A 24,138-nucleotide genomic window follows, 5' to 3' on the forward strand; every position below is an offset into this window, starting at 1 on the left:
TAGAGATTTAATTTAGATATGAGATAACCTGGGATTGCATCTCAACTGCTTTTATATTACCTGTAACAACACCAGCGTGCAACACATGGTTGAAGAAGTGGGAAGAAGCCCGGAAGTGTTGATCAAAAGCGCTTCCATATTTTGAACATGTCAGCACCTGTGTGTGACTGTTGATCTTCATTTGTGTCTCCACAGTGCTTCTTTGGGGTGCTAAATGCCCACAACTCTCCACTGTGGAGAGTCTGATGATGAAGATTGACAGGATGATGAGGATGAAGAAGACAGGCCTTTCAATGTGCACTGAGGACTTTCACACAGGAGATGGCCACAGGAGCTACACTCTCCAATTTCCCAGCCCTCCCACACCCCTCCGTCAAGCCGTTTATCTGAAACCCTCCGAACTCCAGCTAAGACTGATGTCCCATCAGGTTATTAAACCCCACTGATTGTAATTGCATTCCTCAGTTCTCCTATAGGCATGTCCAAGTTTAAAGAAGGTTTACAGTAGGTTGTACATACGCAGTATAAACTGGAGTCTCTGTATCAGTGTCTTTGCTTGGCTCTCTGTAACCCCCCCAGGCTCCGGCCAGGGCCGCACAGAGCCTCCATCACTCTAACATGTATAATAGACAGAGTGTGCACAAGACCACGAGAGAGATGATGGTGTTTAGTACTGTAGGCAAGATCATTTTTATCTGCAGAGAAGACCTGTGAAGTTTGTCCTTCACTCGGAACGAGTACCGCTTTCCTCTTTTCTACTGTGAGAATGTGTACGTGTGTTTGTGTATTTTTTTTTTCTTTTTTTGCAGACTTGATAGACTTTGTTCCATATTTTGTGCTGGGCCAACAAGAACATGTGATATTACGCTACTATGCATAAGCACCCTGATCAGTAGTTTTCATTTTGTGAGGTCTCGCTGAAGGATAGAAAGCGTCCCTCTGCTCCGTTGTCTGTGTTTCGCAGCGGCAACGCCGAGGCCGTCACCGCGCGCTAGCTTAAGGCAGAAATAGAAAAGTAGTCTTAACAAGTATTTGAGTACCGTGTAGATATTTTAAAGTGCATCTCTACATTTGTATAGCAAACCCATGTAGTCCTGAGCGCTCAGTGCTCAATGAACAAACGTCGTGAAATAATAATAATAATTTTTTTTTTTTATCTTTGTTTATTTAAGCTGTGGCGAGATATCGAGCATGCAAACCTTTTTTTCTTTTAATTGCGTGAAGAACAAAACCGCTTTTTCTTCACTTTTGATGTTTTTAAAGGCAGCATGTTGAACCAGTTGTTGGGTGGGTAGACCAACATAGCACATATGCATGTGACTTACACGCATGTGTGTGTTCTTAGTGTGTGTTTATGGATATCAAACAAGACGGTAGCGCTATTCAGCCCTGTGCTCGCTTCTGTGTCGTCAGTGTTATTGACCGAGTGTGGATCGACAAAGCTGACGCGTCTGTAGGTTTACGGAAGAAGTTCTTTAGGTTGACTTCCCTGCACAACATCAGTGAGGCAACTGTAAAAAAGCACTGAGCTATCAGAGCTGAGAGCTCCATCATTAAATCACCATCCAATCGTGTCTCCAACACGGCGCCACGTGACACACCATGAGCAGCGGCCCCACAGTCTCACACGCAGGATAAATATCATAATTTCAATCCGTGCTCCTTTCCTTTATCTCTCTATTCTTCACTCTGCTTTCAAAGAAAACCTGAAAAGAGAAAAACCAAACTTCTCCACCCCTGAATGTAACCCCGCCCTCCTCCAGGCCCCAGCCGAGCCGTTTCAGTAACTGCAACATGTTCCAATTAGAAAAAGCTTTGAATGTTCAGTATAATAACTGCTGTTTGTTTTTTTTTATGTAAAGAGAAAAAAAGATGCAGAGCAACAAACAGAGAATCACAACTACTGCAATGATACTGTCATAATGTGTCACATTTATTATTTTTTTATGATTTTTTTTTTTTTAAGAAAAACGCTGTCATGTGGATCGTTTCTGTTAAAACGTAAAGAAAGCATCTTGTGGTCAAGTGCCAAATAAAATAAAAAAAACAGTATTGTATAAATTTATACTGTACAATTGTTCAGCGTTGAACAAAATGTTTGTAATTGTTGCATTTTGTAGGTTTTGTATGGTATATTGTATTTAGTGACTACGGATTTGGAACACAGGATTCTGTTTTCTTTTTTTGGGGTCAAATTCAAAGGCAAGAATTAAATTTACAATATATTGTGTGCAAGTAATCATGTGGTGTTTGCTTAATTGTGGAATATTGTGGAATTAGATGATTAAAGACAAACTGCTAGCTGTGTACATGTTGGCTAATAAGTGACAAGAAATGTGGAAGATGAGCAGACACTGTGTCACAGTCACAGTTACTCCACCACAGACCAGTGCATTAGTTTCTACTGTAAAATCTCCCACTCCACACTGTGTCACGGTGTCTGACAAAACACTCTTTAGATTTCCCTTCCAAGGAGCCAAACTTTCTGAAGCTCTTTCAAAGTTTTTCTTTTTCACTCATTTCAGTTCCACAGATCCCAGAAAGTTGATTTGGTTCATCTGGACGTGTGAGAAAAGTTTTGTCTCTTATCCAAGTGACTTCTTCAGTCTCAGCAGGTTTCCACAACATTATAAACAGTACATTTGCATAATGACCAACTAACAATGGGCTGCGGGGTCAGTTTCATGGTCATTAATATGTAAATTGATCAGTGGCCATTAGCACTTTTAACCGAGAGTTGGGGAATGGTTGCAATCACAGCATTGTAAGATGTGAAAGATCTTACAGTATATTTACAGTATTTAGGCCACCTCCTTGGTTCAGAGGTGGTTGTTCCTTTTTCACCTCAGTGGCATCCTTGACTCACCGCTCAAACCAGTGTTCCTACCTGCAAATAACTGTATCTTAGGCACTTTGTTACTGGCAGCCTGTTACTCTCTTTAGTTGAGTCAACATAACATTACAAGATATTATTCGAGATAATCACTAATGAGGTGATTCCCAATAAGCTAATAGCAAAATGTTTGGGATATCTTTACACCTCAGAGCTCGAGATTGTTGCACATTCACAACTACCTTTCATTGCAAGGCATCACCAGACGCAATCTTTCTGCAAAGCCTGACTTGGGCTGATTGCAAACACACTCAGAGACATAGTTGGAGGTTTGGAAAAAATTACTGTCTAATTCATAAACATGTTGCCATCAGTCAATGAGCACAACTTGAGGGGACTCAATTCAACTGGCTGCTAGCTGGTTGAATTCTGGTTATATTCCTAAAAGTGCTAATACTGCTGTGCAATGTGATGCAAAGACCACTAGGCAATTGTTAATCATGCTAGCATAGTCAAAGCAGAAACCACTGAGGTGTACACCTGTAGCCAGTATTTTATGATATGACTAAAAATGCCAATGGAGTCACCGATTAAAGATTTCAGTCTGAACTGAAGTGAGAGATCATCAATATTCTGATCCACAGTCACATCACTAGCATGACTACAATTACATACAATTTTTGATCCAAACTGCTCTTTCTAGGACTGTCTGTACCATTTCCCCACCTGTAGCATCCACTGAAAACTACTCCGTTCAGCTTCCTGTCACAGTTAACCTGTCACACTGAATGATTCTTGAATGCGAGGAGGGACACATTGAAGCTTTCCAGCAGGTTATAGCAGACTGATAGAGCTGCAATATTTCCTCGATAACATTCTCCTGTGGAGCTGGCAGAAGCTCATTGATCCTGTTGTATAATGTTGCTTCCAGCTGACCTGAGGTCTCCTCAAGGCAGGTACTACTTTACAGAGTTTCTTTAAGGAGGGTTAACAAACTCTGAAATATGGCTTAGGTTTGTATGTTAACAAACACAGAAAAAGACTTTTGCAAAGTTACAAGTGCATACTCTAAATCAGCCCAGTGAGCTCCTTTTAGCCTGTAAGTGACACATCATAATAGCTGCAGTTTCAAATCCTTAACATGTGAAAGGAAACCTTATATATAGACACATCCCTGGATCAGTTAGTTTCCAAGTACACTGTTTGAAACCACTGTGTACATTTTGACAATAGAAATGTAAGGCTTTTGTGTAACTCATTAACAACATTTTTTTTGTGCTACATTTGAAAAACCTTAGAGGAAGCTAAAGAATGTGACTGCTTACATTCATTTTAAGGTCATGCTTAGCCTTTTTTTATACAGATACCAATTTTTACCGTATAAATGCACTATTACCAAACAAAAGTATAATTAACCTGTAAAAATCAATGTGACCTTTGTGCATAATTAAGTATATTAATTTGATATGACCAAAATGTGTTGTGTTACGGTTACAGTGATCACAACAAAGATCATTCAATTAAAAAATAAATGAATCAATGACTGCATCCTACCTGACTGCCTCAGGATCCGTTTGGGGTTTTGTTTGTTTGTTTTCATGGTGCAGTAACATTAATACACTTACTGCAGATGTGCACTGGTAACCAGTATATGTGTTTGAATGAAAAAGACATGAATAGGATGTGTATGAATATGTATGGTGTTTTCCAATTCTTTTTCCAAAAGGCTTTTAAGCAGTGCAGTGTGAACGCTATTGATTATGGTAAGCCCAGTGTTGTAATAAATTGCCTACACAGGTGTACATATTAGATACTGACTTGCTTAGCAATACATTTCCACTCCTGTAATTACAAATATTTAAATCAATTAACATCTAAAGTTATTCCATTTCCCCTCAATTTCTAATTTGGGAGTGTTTATCTCAAGGCTAAGCCGTGGAGGGAAGTGATGGAAGTCAACTGTCTGAAGTGATTTCCTATGAAAATTTCACAAATTACAAACCCTTAAATTACCATGATGGTAAGCAGATAAGAAAGATAAAGATGAGATAATTCACCTCTATTGGACACGTCATCTTCATTACAGTCTGAACAGGCAATGGAGCAACAATTTAAGACAACATCAATTGTGAGGTCCTCTGTGATCAGGCCCTTCTACATGTTCAAATTCCAAAGACTTTGAAAAGCATGTTCAGGACCTAAAGTTGATCCATCAGTGTGATCTGTCCAAACTGTAATACAGAACATTACATAGAGGCGTCATTTCTCCATTTCACAGCTCCATGTGAGTGTGTTAAAATATGCCTATTAGAAAGCTGTTTTGACATAAAATGAATAACAGCTAGAAGATGAGTCTGGTATTAAAACGCAGTTTAAAGGACACCGGTACAACTTGCTCTGACCTATCCCACGTGAGAAGTTCACTTACAAATGTTTACTCAATGGTCTTCTTAAAGTTTTCCACAGAGAATTATCAGAAAACTGATTCAAAATGCAGAACACCAGTGCTCATTTCTGTTAAGATACTAAATTCATGCAGTTTTGCCATCCGAACTATGATGTAGCCAATCAGAGGGCTGCTCATAGCATGTGTGATTTTGCCTTCAGATTGTGACACTTGGGATGGGTGTAAAACTGATTTGGTAACAGTTTTTAACACATCTCGGATGTCTATTTTATCGGTGGAGTTCCTAAATGTTATATTTACATAAATGAGACAGGGAAACCTGAAAACATCACACTTCAGGTGACAGTTGTAGCCACTGTTGAGCTGTAAAAACGCACGCTGTAGATTTTGGCAGAAGCAGAAACAAGTGACTTTATAGAAAACTATTTTTTTATTTGCACATCGTAAAAACTGTACTTCACTGCATGTGAAGTATATGAAGGATACAGGCAGACGCACCGAGCTGGAACAGGATCGCTCTGCTGCTGTGCTCTGATCGGCTGCTGCAGCCTCAAAGGACTAAACGGATAGAGCGGCCGGGCCCTGCAAGTCCCTAACAAATGTCATAAATACTAATGACTACAGTCTCTTTAGTGAGAGGAAAAGCAATTCACACACACACACACACACACACACACACACACACACACAGGAAGCAGAACAATTTAACAAGAGCAATTTAGACCAGAAGTCCTGTTCTATAACGGTGCCTCAATCTAATTATAGATCCCAGGACAGTGGCATGTAGTTACAATCTGGGATAAATAACTGTTATTTTTTCACTGGCACCAACAGGAAACATTTAGCATGCAGTAAAAATATAACCAATCAAAAAAATAATAACATAATGGATGCTAATAAGAGTTAAAGTACCATCACTTCAGATTAAAGTCGAGACATGTCTAAAATTGATTAGGAACGTAGCGAGCAAAGAGCAGTGCCACTCAAAGGCTTTTCAAATGCCCGTCACGTCATTTCAAAGTTTCGATCACAGGAGGAAGTACAGGGAGGATAACAGAAGGTGCAGGAGAAGCCCGGAGCAGTGGTCTGTGCTGTTAATCTGTTATGATGTCTTCTTCCTGACACCACAGAGAGCTGCTGCTGTCTTTGTGCGGACCGGGATGAATCCTGTTCTTTTAGTGACAGCTGGGCAAAAAGGGTTCACAACTGCATTCCTGCCAGCTGGTAAGGTTGCTAAGAAAGATCAAAAGATTTTTCCTAACCTAAAAACAAATCCACAAGTTTTCAACGTTTGCTGAGCCTGTGTCCCCAGAGCCAAGGGCCAATGTTCAAAATGATCCATGCAGGACAGGAAAGCCTACAGACTCCCGTGTGACTTCAAAGAACAGTTTGGCTCCAGCATACGACACTGATAACAGCGTTCATGAGTCTGTGCACATGAAATGGATAAAGAGTCACCAGGAACTGATCAACCTCCGTCTGGAGCATAATGAGTATGACACAGTGCAGGGGTTAGTAGCCATCAGATCTCCGACAGAGTCACACGCCAGGAGTCTGCTGAGCTCTCGATAGCCAGGATGAAGGTGTCCTCATTGGAGTATTGCTGGATGATGTTGTCATCCATGTTCACCAGGAGCCTGGGAAAGACAGTAAACACATTTAACGGTAATAACTGATCTGGTCAGCTCATGTCTCTATTGCAAATTGATTTCTACATACATGATCCCTCGGCTGTTCTTCACACAGCTTCCCTACAACTTCATTTAATCTCAAAGTTTTGTCCTGAAGTTTGGTTTATGCTAAAATATGCCTTCTAAATGTAAGACGGTCATATTTATTCATCTCTTCTTCTCCTCATTAGCAAGGGTTACTGACACTGGTTGGCATGTAAAGCTACCTTAAGCCAACAAGCAAACAGACATGGAAGCAAGTGAAAAGCAGAAGAAACAGTTTTTATTGAGGTGGACTCACCCTTTTTTGCTTTTTTGGTAAACCTTGGCTATCTTTTCAACAGGCACCGCATATTTCTCAGAGATCTGTGAAGACAAAGTAGATGTTAACAAAACTGAATCTCTCTCTCTCTCCCCATCTATATCTATATCCATACATACATGAATTCAATTCTTTCTAACGGCCAGTAGGGGGCGACTATTCCGGTTTCAGAAAAGTAAGCTGTAAGAAGGATCAGAAAATAACTACTTCTCACATCTTCAGTCTCAGAAAACACTTTCCTGATGAGTTTATGGTGTCCACCCCTAGTTTCACATCTTAAAGCGAAGAACATTACTAGCCAAAAGGACGATAAAGCACAGGTCTATCTTGCGACTGTTGGATCCACTGCTCATTTTGTGACGTCTGGTTTGAAGAAGCTAACAAGGTAACAACCAAGATGCTCCAGATGATGCTTCAAAAACAGGGCTTTGCAAACCAACAGGTCACATTAGCTTTGACCCATCTACAAACCGTTTGGCAGTGAACTATTGGTTTGTAGAAGTAATGACTTCTTTTTGTTTTGTAAGCAATGTATTCTCAGTACTCACAGCCTCCATCAGAGCTTTGAGGGTTGGGCTGCGCAGCATCAGAGCATCAAACACTTCATCACACTCCTTCCTCACATATAGTAGAACTGGAAAAGTCAAGGTATAGGAAGATAATATTAGGTCAAACCACGAGACCAACAAGGACAAGAACTCTTAATGAGAAATAAGTTACCTTTTCTTTCTGGTTCCACTCTGGACTTCTTTAGTGCAGGTGGACAGAGGTCTTCCTGGCCAACACATGAAACCCTCTTCATTAAAACACCTCTGATGAACACACATGCAGAAACACGTGTCATTTGATGGGAATGCTATAATTCCCTGACATGTAACAGTTTATTTCTTCTAAGGTATAAACAAGGATAAAAACAAAATTAGCCTTTGTCCAACCTTCTGTAATCTTCTCACCACGGAGAGACCCTCAACAATAAACTCAAGGTCTAAGCATGTGGAGCAGTGTGCACTAACACAAAGCCACTGTGGGACTCACCCATTTCGATCAACTTCTTCAGTGTTGAAAGCAAACACCTGCAAACAAAATTAAAAAAAAAAAAAAAAAAAAACATTATGTCAATTCTATGTCTTCACTAAAATGTCAAAACGAATGTGTGTGTATATATATTGGAAAGAGCGTGGTCCCTCACCTGCCCCGCTCTCTGCAGGTTTCCAAAGTGGACGTCTGGAATGAAGAGAACGGGCTGGGAGTCCAGGTCTCCAATGCTTTTCAACAGCGCACTTTCAGCCCTCTTTATCGTGGTCAACCCCGAGCTGCCATTTTTCCCTAATCCAGAGGCAGTGTGAACTTAACATCCGTTGCCAAGCGACAACTTCAAGTACAGAATTGATTACATTTGCAAACCTTTTTAAGTCTCATTGCCCTAAGGTCAAGGATTTGTAACCTTGTTTCAGTGGATTTTAAAACAATCTGAACAATTTTATTTCTGTAAATAAATTGTAATCACGTCTTAGCAACAAACAAAACAAAAAAAGGTTTCACCTTTCATACTCTTCCTGAGCTGCTTTTTTTCCTCGTCGCGAAGCTTCCTCTCAGCACCCTGCAAACAGAAAAAAATGTCAGAATATGTTAAAAACAGGTTAAAAAGGTTTATCCAAGTCCATGTTATTAGCTCACTGTTGAGCACATGTGCTAGCAGCCTTCTTTACCTTGTCACAGAAGACCTTAATCTGAGTATAGGCTCTGTGGATTGGCCTGCTGCCACACCCGTTGTTGTAGCTGTACGTGTCGATCTGAATAATCATAGGCATCCCCTTCACACCCTTCTGAGAGGAGAAGTCTGTGCTCAGACAGTTCACAGAGATAAAGACCTAGGAAGCAACAAAATAAGAAATAAAAACAAAACATTCAGTTTTTTAAATTTTGTGACTTAAACTGAAGCAGAGATGATGATCATATAACATTGCTAAATCCATGCCATGCAGGGCAGGAGCAAGAAGCAAGAACACCCAGACCTCCCTCTCCCCACCTTCTCCAGCTCATCTGGGAAAACATGTTCCCAGGCCAGCTGAGAGATGCAATCTCTTCAGGGTGTCATGAGTCTGCCCAGGAGGCCTTTGTCTAGTGAGACATGCCCAAAACAACTCACACAAAAGGCATCCTTGTCAGATGCCCAATCACCTTGATTTGCTCTTTTTGATGCAGAGGAGCAGCTCTACTCTGAGCGCCTCTCAAATGACTAAACTCTTCACCCTATCTCAAAGGGAGAGGCCAGCCACCCTTCAGAGAAATCTCATTTCCACTGCTTGCATCTGCGACCTAATTTTTTTGGTCACTACTCAGAGCTCATTATCATAGGTGAGGACAGTAACGTAGACTGACAGCTTCACTTTTACGTTTCGCTCTGTCTTTAACACAACGGGACACGGCAATATCTGCAACACTGCAGCCGCTTCCCCAATCTGTCTGTCTGTCTCCCACTCCCTTGTCCCCTCCCTCGTGAACAAGACCCCAAGATACTTAAACTCCTCCACTTGGGGCAAAAACTCATCCCTGACCCAAAGGGGACACTCACTTTTCCAGCAGAGAAAGTATCCAATTAGGCACAATTTTTAGGGCCAAATATAACAACCTCAGTTTTGTCTGAAATTGAGAGAAGAAAATTACAGGACATATGGGTCTTTATGTCTTTTAGACAAGCCAGCCTGTACTTTCATCAATTGATTTTTGTCATCTGGCTGTTGTCATAGATAGATATATATAACTGGGTATCATCTGCATAGCAATGAAAGAGCTATGCTAATAATAATAATAAAATGGCCAGCAAGTCAGGCCTCACCCCAGCATGGGTATTCTATTTAGGACATATTCTTTCTATTATAGTCCTAAGTTTATGTCAGGTTGAATACAGATTTCAATATAATCAACTTCTACAAGCAGAGCATAAAGTACATGCCGCACAGTTTACGGGCACTGGCTGCTGCACCAAAGTTTCCAGAAACTGGCCGATCAGAACAATGTTGGATCTTAGGGAGGGGTCCTTAAAGAGGCAGGCACAAAAATGGTGCATTTCAAATAAGAAAATCTTTGGGGCTTTTTCAAAGCTAATGGTGTTAGAGTTACAGAATACCATTTCACTTTTGTAAACACCTGTAAAGCAATAAACAGCAACTTGCTATTAACTAAAAGGTACTCCTGCATTAGTTTAACCATAAGAGCCCGTTATTAGTCAATATGTTTTCTAATGAAGCTGTATCTGACTCACAAACTGTGTGGTAATGATAGAAAGGTTAGAGGATCCATGAATCACAACAGCAGCAGTTCACAGGCCACAATAGCTCCTAAGCCTCCTTCAAATTCGCATGTGTCAAGTAAAAATACTTCAAAGACACAGAGGTACAAGAATGTGGGATTTTATATAAAGAAATCAACTGTTTAATATTGTTTCAGAACCGCGAGTGTCCCAGATTTCAGAAATATATGGCTCTTCTCCACCCATTCCTCTTTCCCAGAGCTAAAGTAATTGGGCATAGCTGCAGATCTGCAGGTTATTAAAAGCCTGCGAAAAGAATTCACAAAATGTCACCCAAGTAACAGCACCATCCTACCACTATTTTAATCATTTAGTGTGCTCTTTAAGCAATAATACATGTCATTATCTTCACACATTTAATTGCACAATGGAACAGATTCTCATGATTGGTGCCAAATCATCCAAACGGACAGAATTTCCACATGAATCTCCCAGCTAAACAGGACGGGCAGCTTGAGCAACAGGTCGGCAGAGACTGATCACAGTAGATTCATAACTGCGGCTAAACACCAATTTTCCCACTACGCAGCATCAACAGCATCGTGTCTGAACCTGCAGAGGTGAGGGCTGATTGCTGGAAAAGCCTGGAGCACAAATGAGTCTCCTACACACCTCCACAAATTCACACCTCCACAGACCCAAGCCATTTCAATTTTCTCCACAAGCGCTGGACGCATTGCTGCTAGCAGCGTGTGTATGTGTGCGTGGGAGGCTTGTTGTGTTTGCGCTTGCCGCATGTGTAAGCGTACCTTCCTAAAAAGGGGGGGGAAACAAAGTTCACGAGGGCACTGCAGAGTGGCTGTTTAGTGCCATCCGCTCAACCAGCACAAACAAACAAACACGAAAACAAGAGTTGTGTGCAGCAGGAAGCCACTCATCTCCCGCCCGAACCAACACATTTCACACTCTGTTACAAGGAGGTTGCCAACTGTTACCTGGCAACAGCCAAAGCATGCAGAAACAAAACATAACGTTTCCACCAAATAAAAAAAGTATAGATATATTTATTTCATCTAAACTGGTGTCAAATTAGCAGTGGAGAGCTACATTTCTAAAAAGAAAAAAAAAAAGATTATAGGAGTGACACGAGGTTTCACATTTCCTCACAGTAACCCTATTGTTTTGTCCTCAACCTTTTCCACCTCATTTCCCGTGGGGGGTGGGGTCTGGCCTCATACTTGAGGCTTGTGAGTCAGAGTGCAGCAGAAAGGGTGAGAACCACTTGGCTCACATCTTACAGCACAGCCACACAGTGTAATCAGTGCTTCTAATGATCTAATTGATATTTAGTAGGACAAATTGTATTCATTAGACAAAGCAGATCATATGCAAAACACAGAAGAAGAGACTATTACAAACTGTGAATGATGACGAAGGGAGGATATTGTCACAGTTAAAAGCTAAATCCTCAGTGCTCTCACTTTAAAAATACCTACCACCTCTACACAAGAGGCCAGACTACAGGATCATCCATGCTTTGAATATACATACTGGCAAAAATCCAAACATGCTGGTTACATTATTTATTTGTTTAACATGCATGAAGGTGCTACCATGGAATTTTGGCCAGAGCTTGAGAGAAAAGTTCAACCTCACAGGGACTTCTTTGAGTTTCACTCACATTAAAAGGACTAAGATTCCTCTAATTTTGCACCTGTAGTATGTAGCCTGACATAAAAGTGATTTAACTACTAATAATAAAAGGTGCAATGTGAGACAGTCACTTCCCTTTCTGTAAGACTAATGGTACACAATGGTACACGATTGTGGTCAGGTGTACAATCACACACACCGCTCGATGCAGTACCATCACAGTGCCGCCTGAACACATATTTAAAGCAATTACGGTTCGTGAAAAGCGTGTGCGCCACACAGTAAATATTTATCCACAAACCAGCAAAACGGCAATTACCCGTCTGTCAGCGAGGCAGTTTGAGAAGTTCCCATTAAAACTGGAGCTGAATGGGAGCCCCAGGGCTCAAAACACCTTAGGGTGGACTCATTCTTTAGTGCGTTTGTGGGTGTGTTTACACGCTGTGTGCAATTTGTTTTCATCCAACTAACCGACGTCACTGAGTAGAAACCTGAGCAGGGTTGTTTTCAAGGGTTTGTTGCCCTGTACCCGGCGTCTCTGCAGCCCCAAATAACCTGACACAAAGCAGGAGACACACCTCCCGTCATCGGGGCCAGGCATACGATCCCTCAACTACTGTGAGAGTATGAGGTATAAACAGTCCACTGACGCGGTTCAGCACAGACCAGGAGTCCTAAAGACAAAAACTTGCGCTTTTATTAAGCAATCCTCCCCACACAGGGCTAAGAGTTTACCTCGTCTGACCTGTTTAGCTTCCATGGTGTGACACATACAGCCCCCCCCCCCCCCCTCACCTTGGCTTCTTCACTGACATCCCATGTGAAAGACACAGCATTGTAGGCAATTTCCTCCACGTTCCCGATGTTGAAGCTCTCCTTGTAGTCAGCTGAAGGCAAACAGAGAAAACAGGAGAAGTTTGGCGTCAGATCTGTTAGCATTTTGCCTGTCTGGAGGCACATTTTCTTTTTTGTGTGTGAATTTATCAAAACATACTTGCATAACAAAAATAACTATACATTTATCTTTGTATCTTGCTATATATCTCTATATAATAGAGAGAGAGACCCTCCTCTTTGCAGATCCTCTCCAAGTCATTAATGTTTCATGCCTGATGTTTGGCAACTGGAACCTTCAGCTACCTCCACAGATTTTCTATAGGATTAAGGTCTGGAGACTGACTCCACCACTCCAAGACCTTAACATGCCTCTTCTTGAGCCAATCCTTTGTTGCCTTTCGTGTTTTGGATCATTGTCATGCTGGAATACCCACCCACGACCCATTTTCAATGTCCTGGCTGAGGGAAGGAGGTTCTCACCCAAGACAGTACATGTCCCCATCTGTCCTCCCTTGATCCAGTCCCCTTGGCAGAAAAAACACCCCCAAAGCATAATGTTTCCACCTCCATGTTTGATGGTGGGGACGGTGTTCTTGGAGTCGTAAGCAGCATTCTTTCTCCTAAAACATGGCGAGTTAAGTTGATGCCAAATAGGTCTCATCTGACCACAACACTTTACCCAGTCCTCCTCTGAATCATTGAGATGTTCAGTGGTCTGTACATGTGCTTTCCAACTGTTTTCTTGGTGACTGGGTTTCCAGCTGCCTTGAGATCATTGACAAGTTCCTCCCGAGTAGTTCTGGGTTGGTTCCACAGCGTTTCCATTATCACTGAAACTCGATGAGGTGAGCTCCGGACCGAGGGAGATTGGCAGTTATTTTATGGTTCTTCCATCTGCGAATAATCGCACCAACTGTCGTCACCTTCTCCCCCAGCTGCGTGGCGATGGTCTTGTAGCCCATTCCAGCCTTGTGTAGGTCCACAGTCTCGTCCCTGACATCCTTGGAAAGCTCTTTGGTCCTGGCTATGGTGCAGAGTTTGGAATCTGATGGATTGATTGCTTCTATGGACAGTTATCTTTTATACAGGTAACAAATTCAGAAGGCTCCCAATGTCAGCTCGTTACCTGGATAAAATATACCTGGGAGCCAGAAATCTTGCTGATTGATGGGGATCAAATACTTATTTCAGTCATGAAAATCTGAATTTATTTCTCTATCTTTTTTATTATTGTTCTGTCTCTCACTGTTCAAATAAACCTACCACTGAAATTATAGACTTATCTTTTCTTTGTTAGTGGGCAAAGCTACAAAATCAGTAGAGGTTCAAATAATTTGTTCCCTGACTGAGTGTCAACTAAATTTTTGATTGTTCATACTGATCCAAGAACTCATAAAGACATACAGTATACTTATTTAGTAGTTGGTTGAGGTAGTGATCATTTCCCAAAATAGGAAACTGCTCCCTCAGAGTCAGAACAACAATAACAGTTAACATTCCACCACTTTGTCTCTCCTACAGTAGCATTTTGTCTTTAAATCCCATTACAGGCAGCATGTCTATTTCATTATCTCATATTTTCAACAGTTCACTTATTTTCACTCTCCCACCTTGTCTGTGGCAAGTTCATGCCAATACTTGCCATGAAAATTCACCAGAGTTTATGACACCTGGTTCATTCCTTTCGGTTTTAAGCCACAGGCTGGGGCACGTCTTTTGCTGAACGCACATGATATGGCTACAATCCAAGCCCCCACCTATTTCTCCTGTTAACGTCTATGCAAACATAGACCCATAAGCAGTCTTTTCACAGCACTCCTGTGGGAATTCAGGCTTGACTGTTATTCAAATTATATCAGGTTTCAGCTCTGGATATGTGACAGGATTCTCCTGGAGCCTCCTGTAAGACTGCCACTTACTTAATCTCTCCTTAAATGGTTTTGTGAGGTTTAGGTGAAAATATCTAGTAGTCCCCATCTACACCATTAATGTACAGGTAGCGAGGACAGAACGTCTTACCGATGTCCAGCACTCTCTGCTTGGCAGTGTGCTGCCGTGAGTGCCAGTATTTCCAATTCTTCAGCTGCTCATCTCTGCCCTTGTCTTCCCCAAAGACAACCATGATGACACTCTACAGGAAAATATGAAGTAGAATAAGGTCAAATATTTCACACTACTGAGTGATAAAGTCCTCAGCCTCCTCCATCTTCCCTCACTCACCTGTACAATACTGTTCTGTGGCAGCTCAGAGCCTCCCACGGTGCACTGATCACTCCTGGATAGACTCCTATCAGCTCCATGGGATGATGTCACTCCGACTTTGCCTCTGGGCTGATGCAGGGATGATCTGAAGCCGGCCGCAGCGAGCGTCAAAGGGTAGAACTGGCCGCGGTTCAAGTAGGCCATGGGTCCTTCTCCTTGGCGTGGCCGGAGAGATAACATGGCCTCCAGGTTGTACCGGAAGCTGTCACTGTAAGGACATAATGGGCTCCATAACTGTCATTGGTAAGATAACTACTAAAACAATAACAGGTGAAAGTAAAATATAAAACTGAATGTTGTTAAATATAGCCTTATAAACTCTTCATAATATATATTTTAGGCTTTGAAGTCTAAATCCTGTGTGCGCCAATAAGGAAACTGGACTATAGTCATTGAACTCTTGCAATCCTTGACAATATTAATATTTGATAAAAATTAATGACTTAAGACAATCTTTTAAAATGAAGGACATCCTAATCTAAAAATCAAATTATATACCAGCTTCTCTTTCATTTTAGAAAAACTCTTTAAGTTGATGCTTGTGCACCAGGAAAAACTCTATTCCTGTCATATTATCAAATTAAAGCAATCACAGCCAAATGGAGGAATTTGTTAAAACTTTAAAACTTTTACTCTAGGAGAGCAGATTAATGCTGGTGTATGTGACTCAGTAAAAGAGGTCAAGCAACAGCAGATAGTCAGCATCACCTTTGACATACTAAACACATTACTGTCCAGAGGTAAATACTTAAATCAACATTTTAATCCGGGGGGGGTGAAATGGGCAGATAAGAAGATTGCGAGGAACTGTTTAAAGACACTTATGACTCTAAACAAACTTGAGCCCAACATACACTCAACAAAAACTTTATTACTAGTGTCCCTTTTGCTTTCAGAACTGCGTTAATTCTTCATAGTATAGATTAAACAAAGTGCTGGAAAATTTCCTCAGAGATTTTTTTTCACATTGCCATGACATGCCATGATTTCCCGGCTGCACATCCACGATGAACATCTCAAGTTCTACCCAAAGTTGCTCCACTGGATTGAGATCTGATAATTGCGGACACGAGTACAGTGAACTCATTGTCATGTTCAAGAAGCCGCTTTGAGATGCTTTGAGTTTTTTGACATCATTATCCTGCAGGAAGCAGCCATGAGAAGATGGTACACTGTGGTCATAAAGGGATGGATGTAGTCAGCAACAACACTCAGGTAGTGCTGTGGAGTGTAAGCGACACTCAGTTGGCACTAAGGCATCCGCAGTGCAAAGAAAATATCTCCCACGCCGTCACACCACCACCAGCCTGAACTGTTGATTCAGTGCAGGATGGATCCATGCTTTCATGTTGTTTAAATTAGGTCTTAACCATCCACCTATTGGAGCCAAAATCATCAAAATCATCCGACCACTTAATGTTTTTTCCAATCCTCTATTGTCCGATTTTGATTCCTACTGTCTTCTTCTTAGCGGACAGAGCAGCTGTAGCTGTAGCCCATCTGCGTCACAGTTCAGTGTGTTGTGTGTTCAGAGATGCTCTTCTTTTTTGGAACAAGTGGTTATTTGAGTTACTGCTGCCTTCCTATCATTTCAAGGCAGTCTAGCCATTCTCCTCCAACCTCTGTCACTTAAATCACCTTTCTTCTTCATTCTGATGCTTAACTTGAACTTCAGCAGTTCATCTTGACCATGTCTGCTTGTCTGAATGCATCCAGTTGCTGCCAAGTGATTGGCTGATCAGATCACATTGTGTTAACAAGCAATTGAACATTGCATTGCATTTTGTACCAAACAGCGTGGCCAGTGAGTGTGTGTCTGGTCCACATAGATTCATTGAAACACACCGACACCCTGGTTAACCTTAATAAACACACATTGCAGTTTCTTTAGACTTAAACCCCCACATACACCATTCTTCCAAAGCACTGAATGAGGGTTAATCCAATGCTGAAAATGGTTCCATAAGTTCCGCCTGCAGTGTAGTGTTAAGGGAACCATGACTGACTTTACAGGTTTTATTTTGTTTATAATGTTTTGCATGTTTTGATTTGATAGCTTTACGCCGGATGCCCTTCGTGATGCAATGAATGGGGTTGCAGCTTCACAGAGCAATCACAGCAAATGGGGAAACTTAAACAGTGTTTATGTTTTTTCCCCACATGAGATTTGTTGGCAATTTTTTTTTTTTTTAAAAAAGCACCTAAAATTCATAGTCATTCTTCTCTCAGGGTAAGATGTGTTCACATAAATGTTATTCTAATTTTTTTGTAGTATCGCCATGTTTTTAAACTTACGCTGGTAGACTGTGGTGAAATTCATCAACTCCCGAGGAAGAATTTTTATGGTACATCTGTAAAAGAAGATACTAATCAGCAAACTATTCATGTAAAAAGAAATAATAATGAAAAAAGGAGTTTGTATCAAATAAAAAAAATCTTATCAGTATCAACAAAACTTGTATAGCAACAACCAACAATTCTGTTCAGATTAGGTCTGACCTCTTTTTCCACCGGCTCCTCATACGTGCTGTCCAGACTGCTCCTCTGTTCGTCTTTCAAATGGCCAGTGAGGGACATATCATAACAGCTTTGCTCATACGGCCTCCTTATTTGGTCTCTAGGCTCTTTTTGGCAGGTGCCACCAGAAAATGAAAGCGGCATGGGGGCCTGGCTTTCTGTCTTGACCAGAGCAAGAGGTCCATTCTCTCCACCTTTACCATCTCCTTCTCTAGAATCTCCTGCGTGGCTCTCAGCTCCATATTTGTAGCCCTGCTGGTGCTCAGTGGTTGTGCTGTTGTTTAAAGAGAGGTTAACAGGCAGTGACACCATAGCTTGAAGCTGGTGACCCACCATGTCCAACTTTCCGCAGTTGCTGTGCCCGTGAGCAGAAGGCTCTGTGGGCTTAATGGCACTGGGTATATACCTCCTCTCACTGAGAACCTGAAAGGATTATGACAAGTCCAGAAGCAATTCAGACCTAAAATAAATCAGATCATTGTATGTGGCAATGTCCTTTATTATTCTTTGTTTCATACCTTATAGTAGTCATACAGCATCCCTAGAGCTGCTGGACTGTTCTCATCTCCATTGATGTTCATCATGGCCTTTGAGGCAGCTGTCAGTGGGTTCTCCAGGAAGGTTTTCCATGCCTCATCCTCACTGCTGAGCGGTTTGCGGTGGGCCACCGACACTTCGTTTGGTACCACCACCACCAGCCTTTTGCTGGGAACGACCGATGGGAAAAGACAGAGAGGCATGTTATTACTGCAAAGCCATTCTTTCATTAACAGAAGCCAGTGCCAAGCCACTAAAAATGCCCCAGGCTGTTTCTCACCAGACTTCACTCAAATTGCCCGCTCCATGTGGAGCATGTTTATTTAAGTCCACTTTTGCTGGTATATCTTTAAAAATGAACCAGTGGAAATGAAGTCATTCAGAGATATTGGCATGAAGATAAATTTCGTCTGACATCGTGGTAGTTATTAATTTTCAAATTTTTGTGAAATCTTTCATAACAATGAAAGCATAAACGAAACCAGTAACGTTTATGTGCAGGTACGTGAACGGTAATTAACTCATTCTAAAATAAATTATATTATATTAGTTTAGTAATTTGTGTCCCTGGGGGTGTTTATATAGCATAGGCTCCAGTGCACATCTACTGATAGCAAGAAGACAAAAAATATATCTAAAAGGAACTGGACTAAAACTGACAGAGTTATTATCAGTGATGCTAAAACCTTCTCTTACCTGTCCAGGTCCATGTTTCTTCAAGTCCCTGCTGTTTTCTAGGATTGCTAGAGAAACTGGACTTTCAAGTTAGTGCAAGTAAGTTTGTGTGGGAAACTGCAAAAATGAGCCCGGGAAAGGCTGTCTCTATTTAAGGTCTCACTAAAAACCGCCAATGAAATCATCTGGATCCTCGCGAACACATTTCCCGATGCCCATAGTGTAAGAAGAAAATGTCCATATTAAAAACAAACAAACAAACAAAAACAAAACAAATCGATAATAATCCGTATAAATGGAGACAGGGGTGTATTCTGTTTGGAAAAGGTGATCAATTAAGACCGAGGTAGTACAGCACCTGAGGCAGGATAAACGAGGAAACGAAAGCTATCCCTGTGATTGGTGATATACTTCTAAGCGTCGTAGTACAGGACTGCTCCCCATTGGTGAATGGGAAGCAGAAAGGCGTGTCTTGAAAAATAGGTAAAAAGGTGGACTGCCCAACGTTAAATTATATATATTGTACGGTATGTACCGTTTTGTGTTGTTTTTTGGTGGGGTTCTGTGTGTGTTTAAAAACAAGCCCGTGAGCAGCAAAACAGAAAAAAACGAAAACACACGCTCTTCCAACTCAATTTGATATTTTAATTGGCTATATTGGTGATATTAACGGTGTCATAAAATGTATTTTACGAAAGCTTATGAATATTATCTTAATTGTTAATTGGCGTAAGAGAAAACTATGGTGGCTGTTCCTTTGTGTTGTATCGCGACACCTTGTGGCATGCATTTGTCTTGCACCTTGAAGGGAAAACTGTTATATATTTGCTGATTTCAAAGGTGTTTTGCTATTCTTGTTGTTTCGTTCGGAAATGTATTTTTGTGGTTAAATAACTACTTTACGTTTTATTATGCCAATTTTTCTTCCTGGGAAATGTTCCTCCTGTAAAGAAAGATGGAGCCTTCACGTGCTGTCAGTAAAGCCCCCAACTTGATTCGTGTAGAACTGTCATGATTTGGGGTTTACTGGAAATCTTTGAATGCATCATAGTTCATGGTTTGGGCATGCGCACTAGTGCGGTGACGCCAAACGGCAGGGATAGGCGAGAGTTCCAGAGGACTCAGCGTAGTGCTGCTTCAGTTTAGTGATTGTCTTCACTGATACAAGTACTTTTTTTAACTGGTAAGGTATTTACAAAACGCCTAGTAGTACGTTTTAGTGCTCAGTGTCTACTTAAAGTCGTGTTCATTGTATGTGTCAATGTATTATCCAAGCTACCGGATAGCAACCGGCTAACTGAATGCTAGTGTCTCTGAATTAGTACGAAAAGAAATGTATGGTTACATTTTTTTTCTAAAAAAAAAAAAAGTTATTTTAGTGTTATCAAGATGTCTCCGAAGTGAGAAAAACGGTAGTTGAAGTTGTTAAGACTAAAGCAGCATTTTCAAATAACGTTAGCCTTGAATGGGCACTGCATGGCGAGGACTGTCCTTACATCATCCACGGTGGTCAGTACTGGACGATATTTTGACTTAAATATTTGCTGATTAAGGTAGTGCAATGTGGCAACTGAAAAGATACATCAACACTTATTTTGTGACATGCATATTATTAGAATAGCTGACTGATTCGGGTTTGATGATAGTAAACGAGTTCGGCTTTAAAAATGTCGCTCAGAAACAGAGTTCATACAGTCCCTACAATACTGACCTAAATCTTATAGTCTGTCTATAATAACTTTGAAAATGAGCATTTAGATTTTCTTTGGGGAAATTTCCGAGATAATTGCCTGATGCATGTGACCCAAAAAGCAACAGTTAGCCTAGTTCCAAACGGCGTTTCACAGCCGCTGCTGCCTTGCACGTTTTGAAGTCTAGTTAAGTTAGGAGACAGGTATGCTTCAGTTGTAAATAATTAATAGTGCTTAAGCCAAACCCTCAGCTGCTGTCACTTCTCTGCATTTCAGGATGGTGTGGCTTTTATTCCCTTGGTGCCTTGCATTTCCCTTCACCTTCCCTAAAGTCATTGTATTAGAGGCTTGTCATCTTCTTGCTAGTGCTGTGTTGATTAAATTGTTGTATATTTTTGGCAGGTGGAACATCAGAAATGGCCCGTGGGCACCAAAAGTTCCAGTCCCAGCAGAAAAACGCCAAAAAGCAGGCAGAGATCAAGAAGAGTAAAGGCCATGACCAGAAGGCTGCAGCTAAGGCTGCTTTAGTATACACATGCACCGTGTGTCGGGTATGGGCTAAAGCTGACATTAGCAGCATTAGCAAACATTTAACCATGTAGTTAGGATGGAAGTCACTACACAGGAGGCTGGCAAATCACTGCAGTGGATTTGATCATATTGTTTGCAATGTGATTAAGTCAATACCTATACATATCTAATTTCACACTTCACTGTAACACTGAAGTTGGAAGTTATACCTCCCAGCCAGCTACCTTAAATAACTTCACCATGTTATGTGATTACTAGGTATGATCTCATTTCAGTAAAGTCTAGGTCAGTAAGCTTTCCTGGACTGAGTTATAATTGCTTGGCATTTCTTATATTTTGTAAACAATCAAATATAAAACACCAAGAGTAGAACAGAAGTGAGTCACAAGCTGAAAGCAGATCACAACCGAGATTGGATTCATCCCAGTGCTGTTTTACCTGGGCAGCATGGATTTGTGCAGGTTTATAATTGACAACTTATTGATAAAGTATGCCAAGCTAACAGGTCATAGTAATCTTACAGCCCCCCCCCCTCCTTGAGTTTCAACTACATCTCTACGATTGTTAGAAAGGTGTGATGGAAAGTGGTTAAAATCCCTTTCTAATACCCTCATACATCTTTTGCTTCTCTTTTCACACCTGTGCCAAGGACGGTCAGCTTTTCTTGTCACTGCCGTCATCTGACACACAGGTGGTGGCATGCAGTGCTGCTCGGTTGGCACAGCACTGCCTAATGTTTAGCATAAATGACATCAGCTTCTGCTCCTCCTGGAAGAATGAAGCGACAAATGCAGCCACTTTGTTAATGATTTTACCTGCATTCAGTGGGACAAACAGATTTTCTGTCTCTGAGACCATTTCACAGTCATGTTCTCTTCAGTGCTTGTCCAGAATCGGACTGCTTTTGAAATTTGTCAGAACTCCAGGCGATTTTCCTCTTCACCAGCCTGTGTTTGCTCCTGGATTGACTGACCAGGTTGAAGTCAAACATGAGCTGTCATGCTACATCCTGTTTACATGTTTTAACTGGAAAACTCACCAGGCAACGTGACTTTCTGTATTACCTGTAAATACGTTTCTGTGTTTCCTTTAGCCATTTATCACTTATCCAAGCGATTACAGAGCGGCAGCAGCTCAAAGCCTTAACAATGACTAAACAAGCTGGTGTTTGTAATGTAATCTAATATCCAACCAGTCGAGATCATATTGTGAAACACCTTTTGTCTCATATTATGGTTTTGTTGATATATCTGAGTAAACTGATGTCATTCTCATTGATGTCATCTTTTTTTTTTTTTTTTCTTTACCAGACACAAATGCCCGACCCGAAGACCTTTAAGCAGCACTTTGAAAGCAAACATCCAAAGTCTCCAATGCCCCCAGAGTTGGTTGGTGTGGAGGCGTAATGGATTAACCTCTTTCTGTAAGGCAGTTGGAACCAACTCAGGACAGGCTTCTACATTTTGAGGTGTTTCAGATAATCTTCAGTACAGCTTCAGTTATTGCTCATGATGATTAACTGATGTATGGGTGTGCTTATGTAGGGATTTTACACAATCAATTGGACTGAAGACAGCTACCCTCTCTTGGCATAAATGTATGTGTTCCACTTTTGATTGTATGCAATATTTGCAAAATCTGATCATTTCAAAATGTTATGCTCACAAGACTAGCTTGTCCATGGGCTCCACCACCATCTCAGGTCTCTCACTGTTTCACAGCAAGCTTTGAATACAAGATGAATTGGCACTGGCTCAAATGAACAAAGATGATGATGATAATTGGAAGTTATTTGCCAAATCCAGTGTAATGTGAAATCCATTATGGGTTTTGACTGAGATGGATTTGTGATCCAGAAGGGTTGATGTCAAAATAATAGTTATCCAGAATGTGACTAGAGTTCATTAATGTCCTTGGAAAGTCACATTCATAACCACTAATGCTGTGTTCTTTCTATTAGATTCAGATTTACTTCTAATCTGCACTGATTATATATATCTATATATATAAACACATATATTTTTTGGCTTGCTTCCATTATTTTTTTAATGACGAGTCTATTGTTGTTGAAGTGGAAAAATGTGTCAAATGCACTGTCCTGCACAGTTGCTGAAATTGTGCATTGCATTTACCCCTCAGATTATCATGAAACAAATTTTGTTTGTGTCAAAAAATAAGTTTTTGTCATGTGCAAAATTTGTAAAAGCTCTGCAGACAGGGCACTACATGTCTGATCACTGCAAAGCTTTCCATGTTCCTACTCTGCTGCTGCAGTAAACATCTGGATATTTACCTTTGATCCTATTATAAGAGGTATGTCGACTGAAAATAGGTTTGCACTGGGTGTTGTAAATGACAACACTAATGAACTCCTGTCCCCAGAGTTGGTCATTGTAGTAATACATGTGACATAATTGTGCACAGCTATTGTATGTATTCTGCAGTGTAACTTGTCTCACTGTCATCTCTATGGTGTATGTGAAAACAATCCCAAGTGCAGTCTTGCACTCTTTGGTGTTCTTTTGCAGTATTTCAGCTCTGAACCTGCAAAGTCTAAACTAAATTACACCATACATTATCTTACTTTACCTTATTTTATATAAGTTGATCATAGCAGGCAAAGACAGTTTTAATTCATTGGAAGGAACTATTTTCAATACATTTGGACCTGTTGGTCATTAACCACTGACATTGTATCACTGTGCTAAAGTCTGGACTGACAACCAGCCATGTTTTTACTTTTTGTAATAATCATATCTTTGTCCACAAAATGTAATGTATAGCTTTTGAATAAAGTTATTTTATATTAATATTACCAAGTTGTGTTTTTAACTTTGAAAGTTACTAAATTCTGCCTTAGGTTCCCCTACAGTAGGTGGAAACTTAATGGAAGCTCAGCTTCTTTTTTCTGCCGCTCCTCTTAGGGGTCACCACAGAATCTGCTCCATCT

The 24,138-nt window shown here is 40.9% G+C and overlaps 3 protein-coding genes across 8 annotated transcripts in view; 2 read left to right on the forward strand and 1 right to left on the reverse strand.

Annotated features, from left to right (window-relative positions):
- Window positions 1–2,309, forward strand: part of ncalda (neurocalcin delta a) — a 63,091-nt gene extending 60,782 nt beyond the window's left edge. For all 6 annotated transcript variants that reach the window (XM_084944903.1, XM_084944905.1, XM_084944904.1 and 3 more), the window contains one exon: window positions 196–2,309. The gene's annotated coding sequence lies outside the window, so the exon portion shown is untranslated. The remainder of the gene's footprint in view (window positions 1–195) is intronic.
- A 3,342-nt stretch (window positions 2,310–5,651) lies between these two features.
- LOC146377149 (grainyhead-like protein 2 homolog) lies at window positions 5,652–19,350 on the reverse strand. Its single transcript, XM_084944900.1, has 15 exons — window positions 18,988–19,350; window positions 18,273–18,459; window positions 17,737–18,177; window positions 17,533–17,588; window positions 15,196–15,445; window positions 14,995–15,106; window positions 12,934–13,025; window positions 8,942–9,103; window positions 8,775–8,832; window positions 8,422–8,558; window positions 8,268–8,305; window positions 7,953–8,044; window positions 7,781–7,866; window positions 7,212–7,276; window positions 5,652–6,877 (listed from the first exon to the last, which is right to left on the reverse strand). The coding sequence occupies exons 1-15, from the start codon at window positions 18,999–19,001 to the stop codon at window positions 6,763–6,765; spliced, it is 1,905 nt and encodes a 634-aa protein (XP_084801026.1). The 5' UTR covers window positions 19,002–19,350; the 3' UTR covers window positions 5,652–6,762.
- A 694-nt stretch (window positions 19,351–20,044) lies between these two features.
- LOC146377150 (zinc finger protein 706-like) lies at window positions 20,045–24,003 on the forward strand. The gene is made up of 3 exons (XM_084943512.1): window positions 20,045–20,149; window positions 21,060–21,208; window positions 22,499–24,003. The coding sequence occupies exons 2-3, from the start codon at window positions 21,074–21,076 to the stop codon at window positions 22,592–22,594; spliced, it is 231 nt and encodes a 76-aa protein (XP_084799638.1). The 5' UTR covers window positions 20,045–20,149; window positions 21,060–21,073; the 3' UTR covers window positions 22,595–24,003.
- Window positions 24,004–24,138: the final 135 nt, after the last annotated feature.

The sequence above is a fragment of the Perissodus microlepis genome, chromosome 11 (genome assembly GCF_051167445.1).
Source record: "Perissodus microlepis isolate ML-2025 ecotype Zambia chromosome 11, ASM5116744v1, whole genome shotgun sequence".
In the NCBI taxonomy this organism is placed as follows: Eukaryota; Metazoa; Chordata; class Actinopteri; order Cichliformes; family Cichlidae; genus Perissodus; species Perissodus microlepis.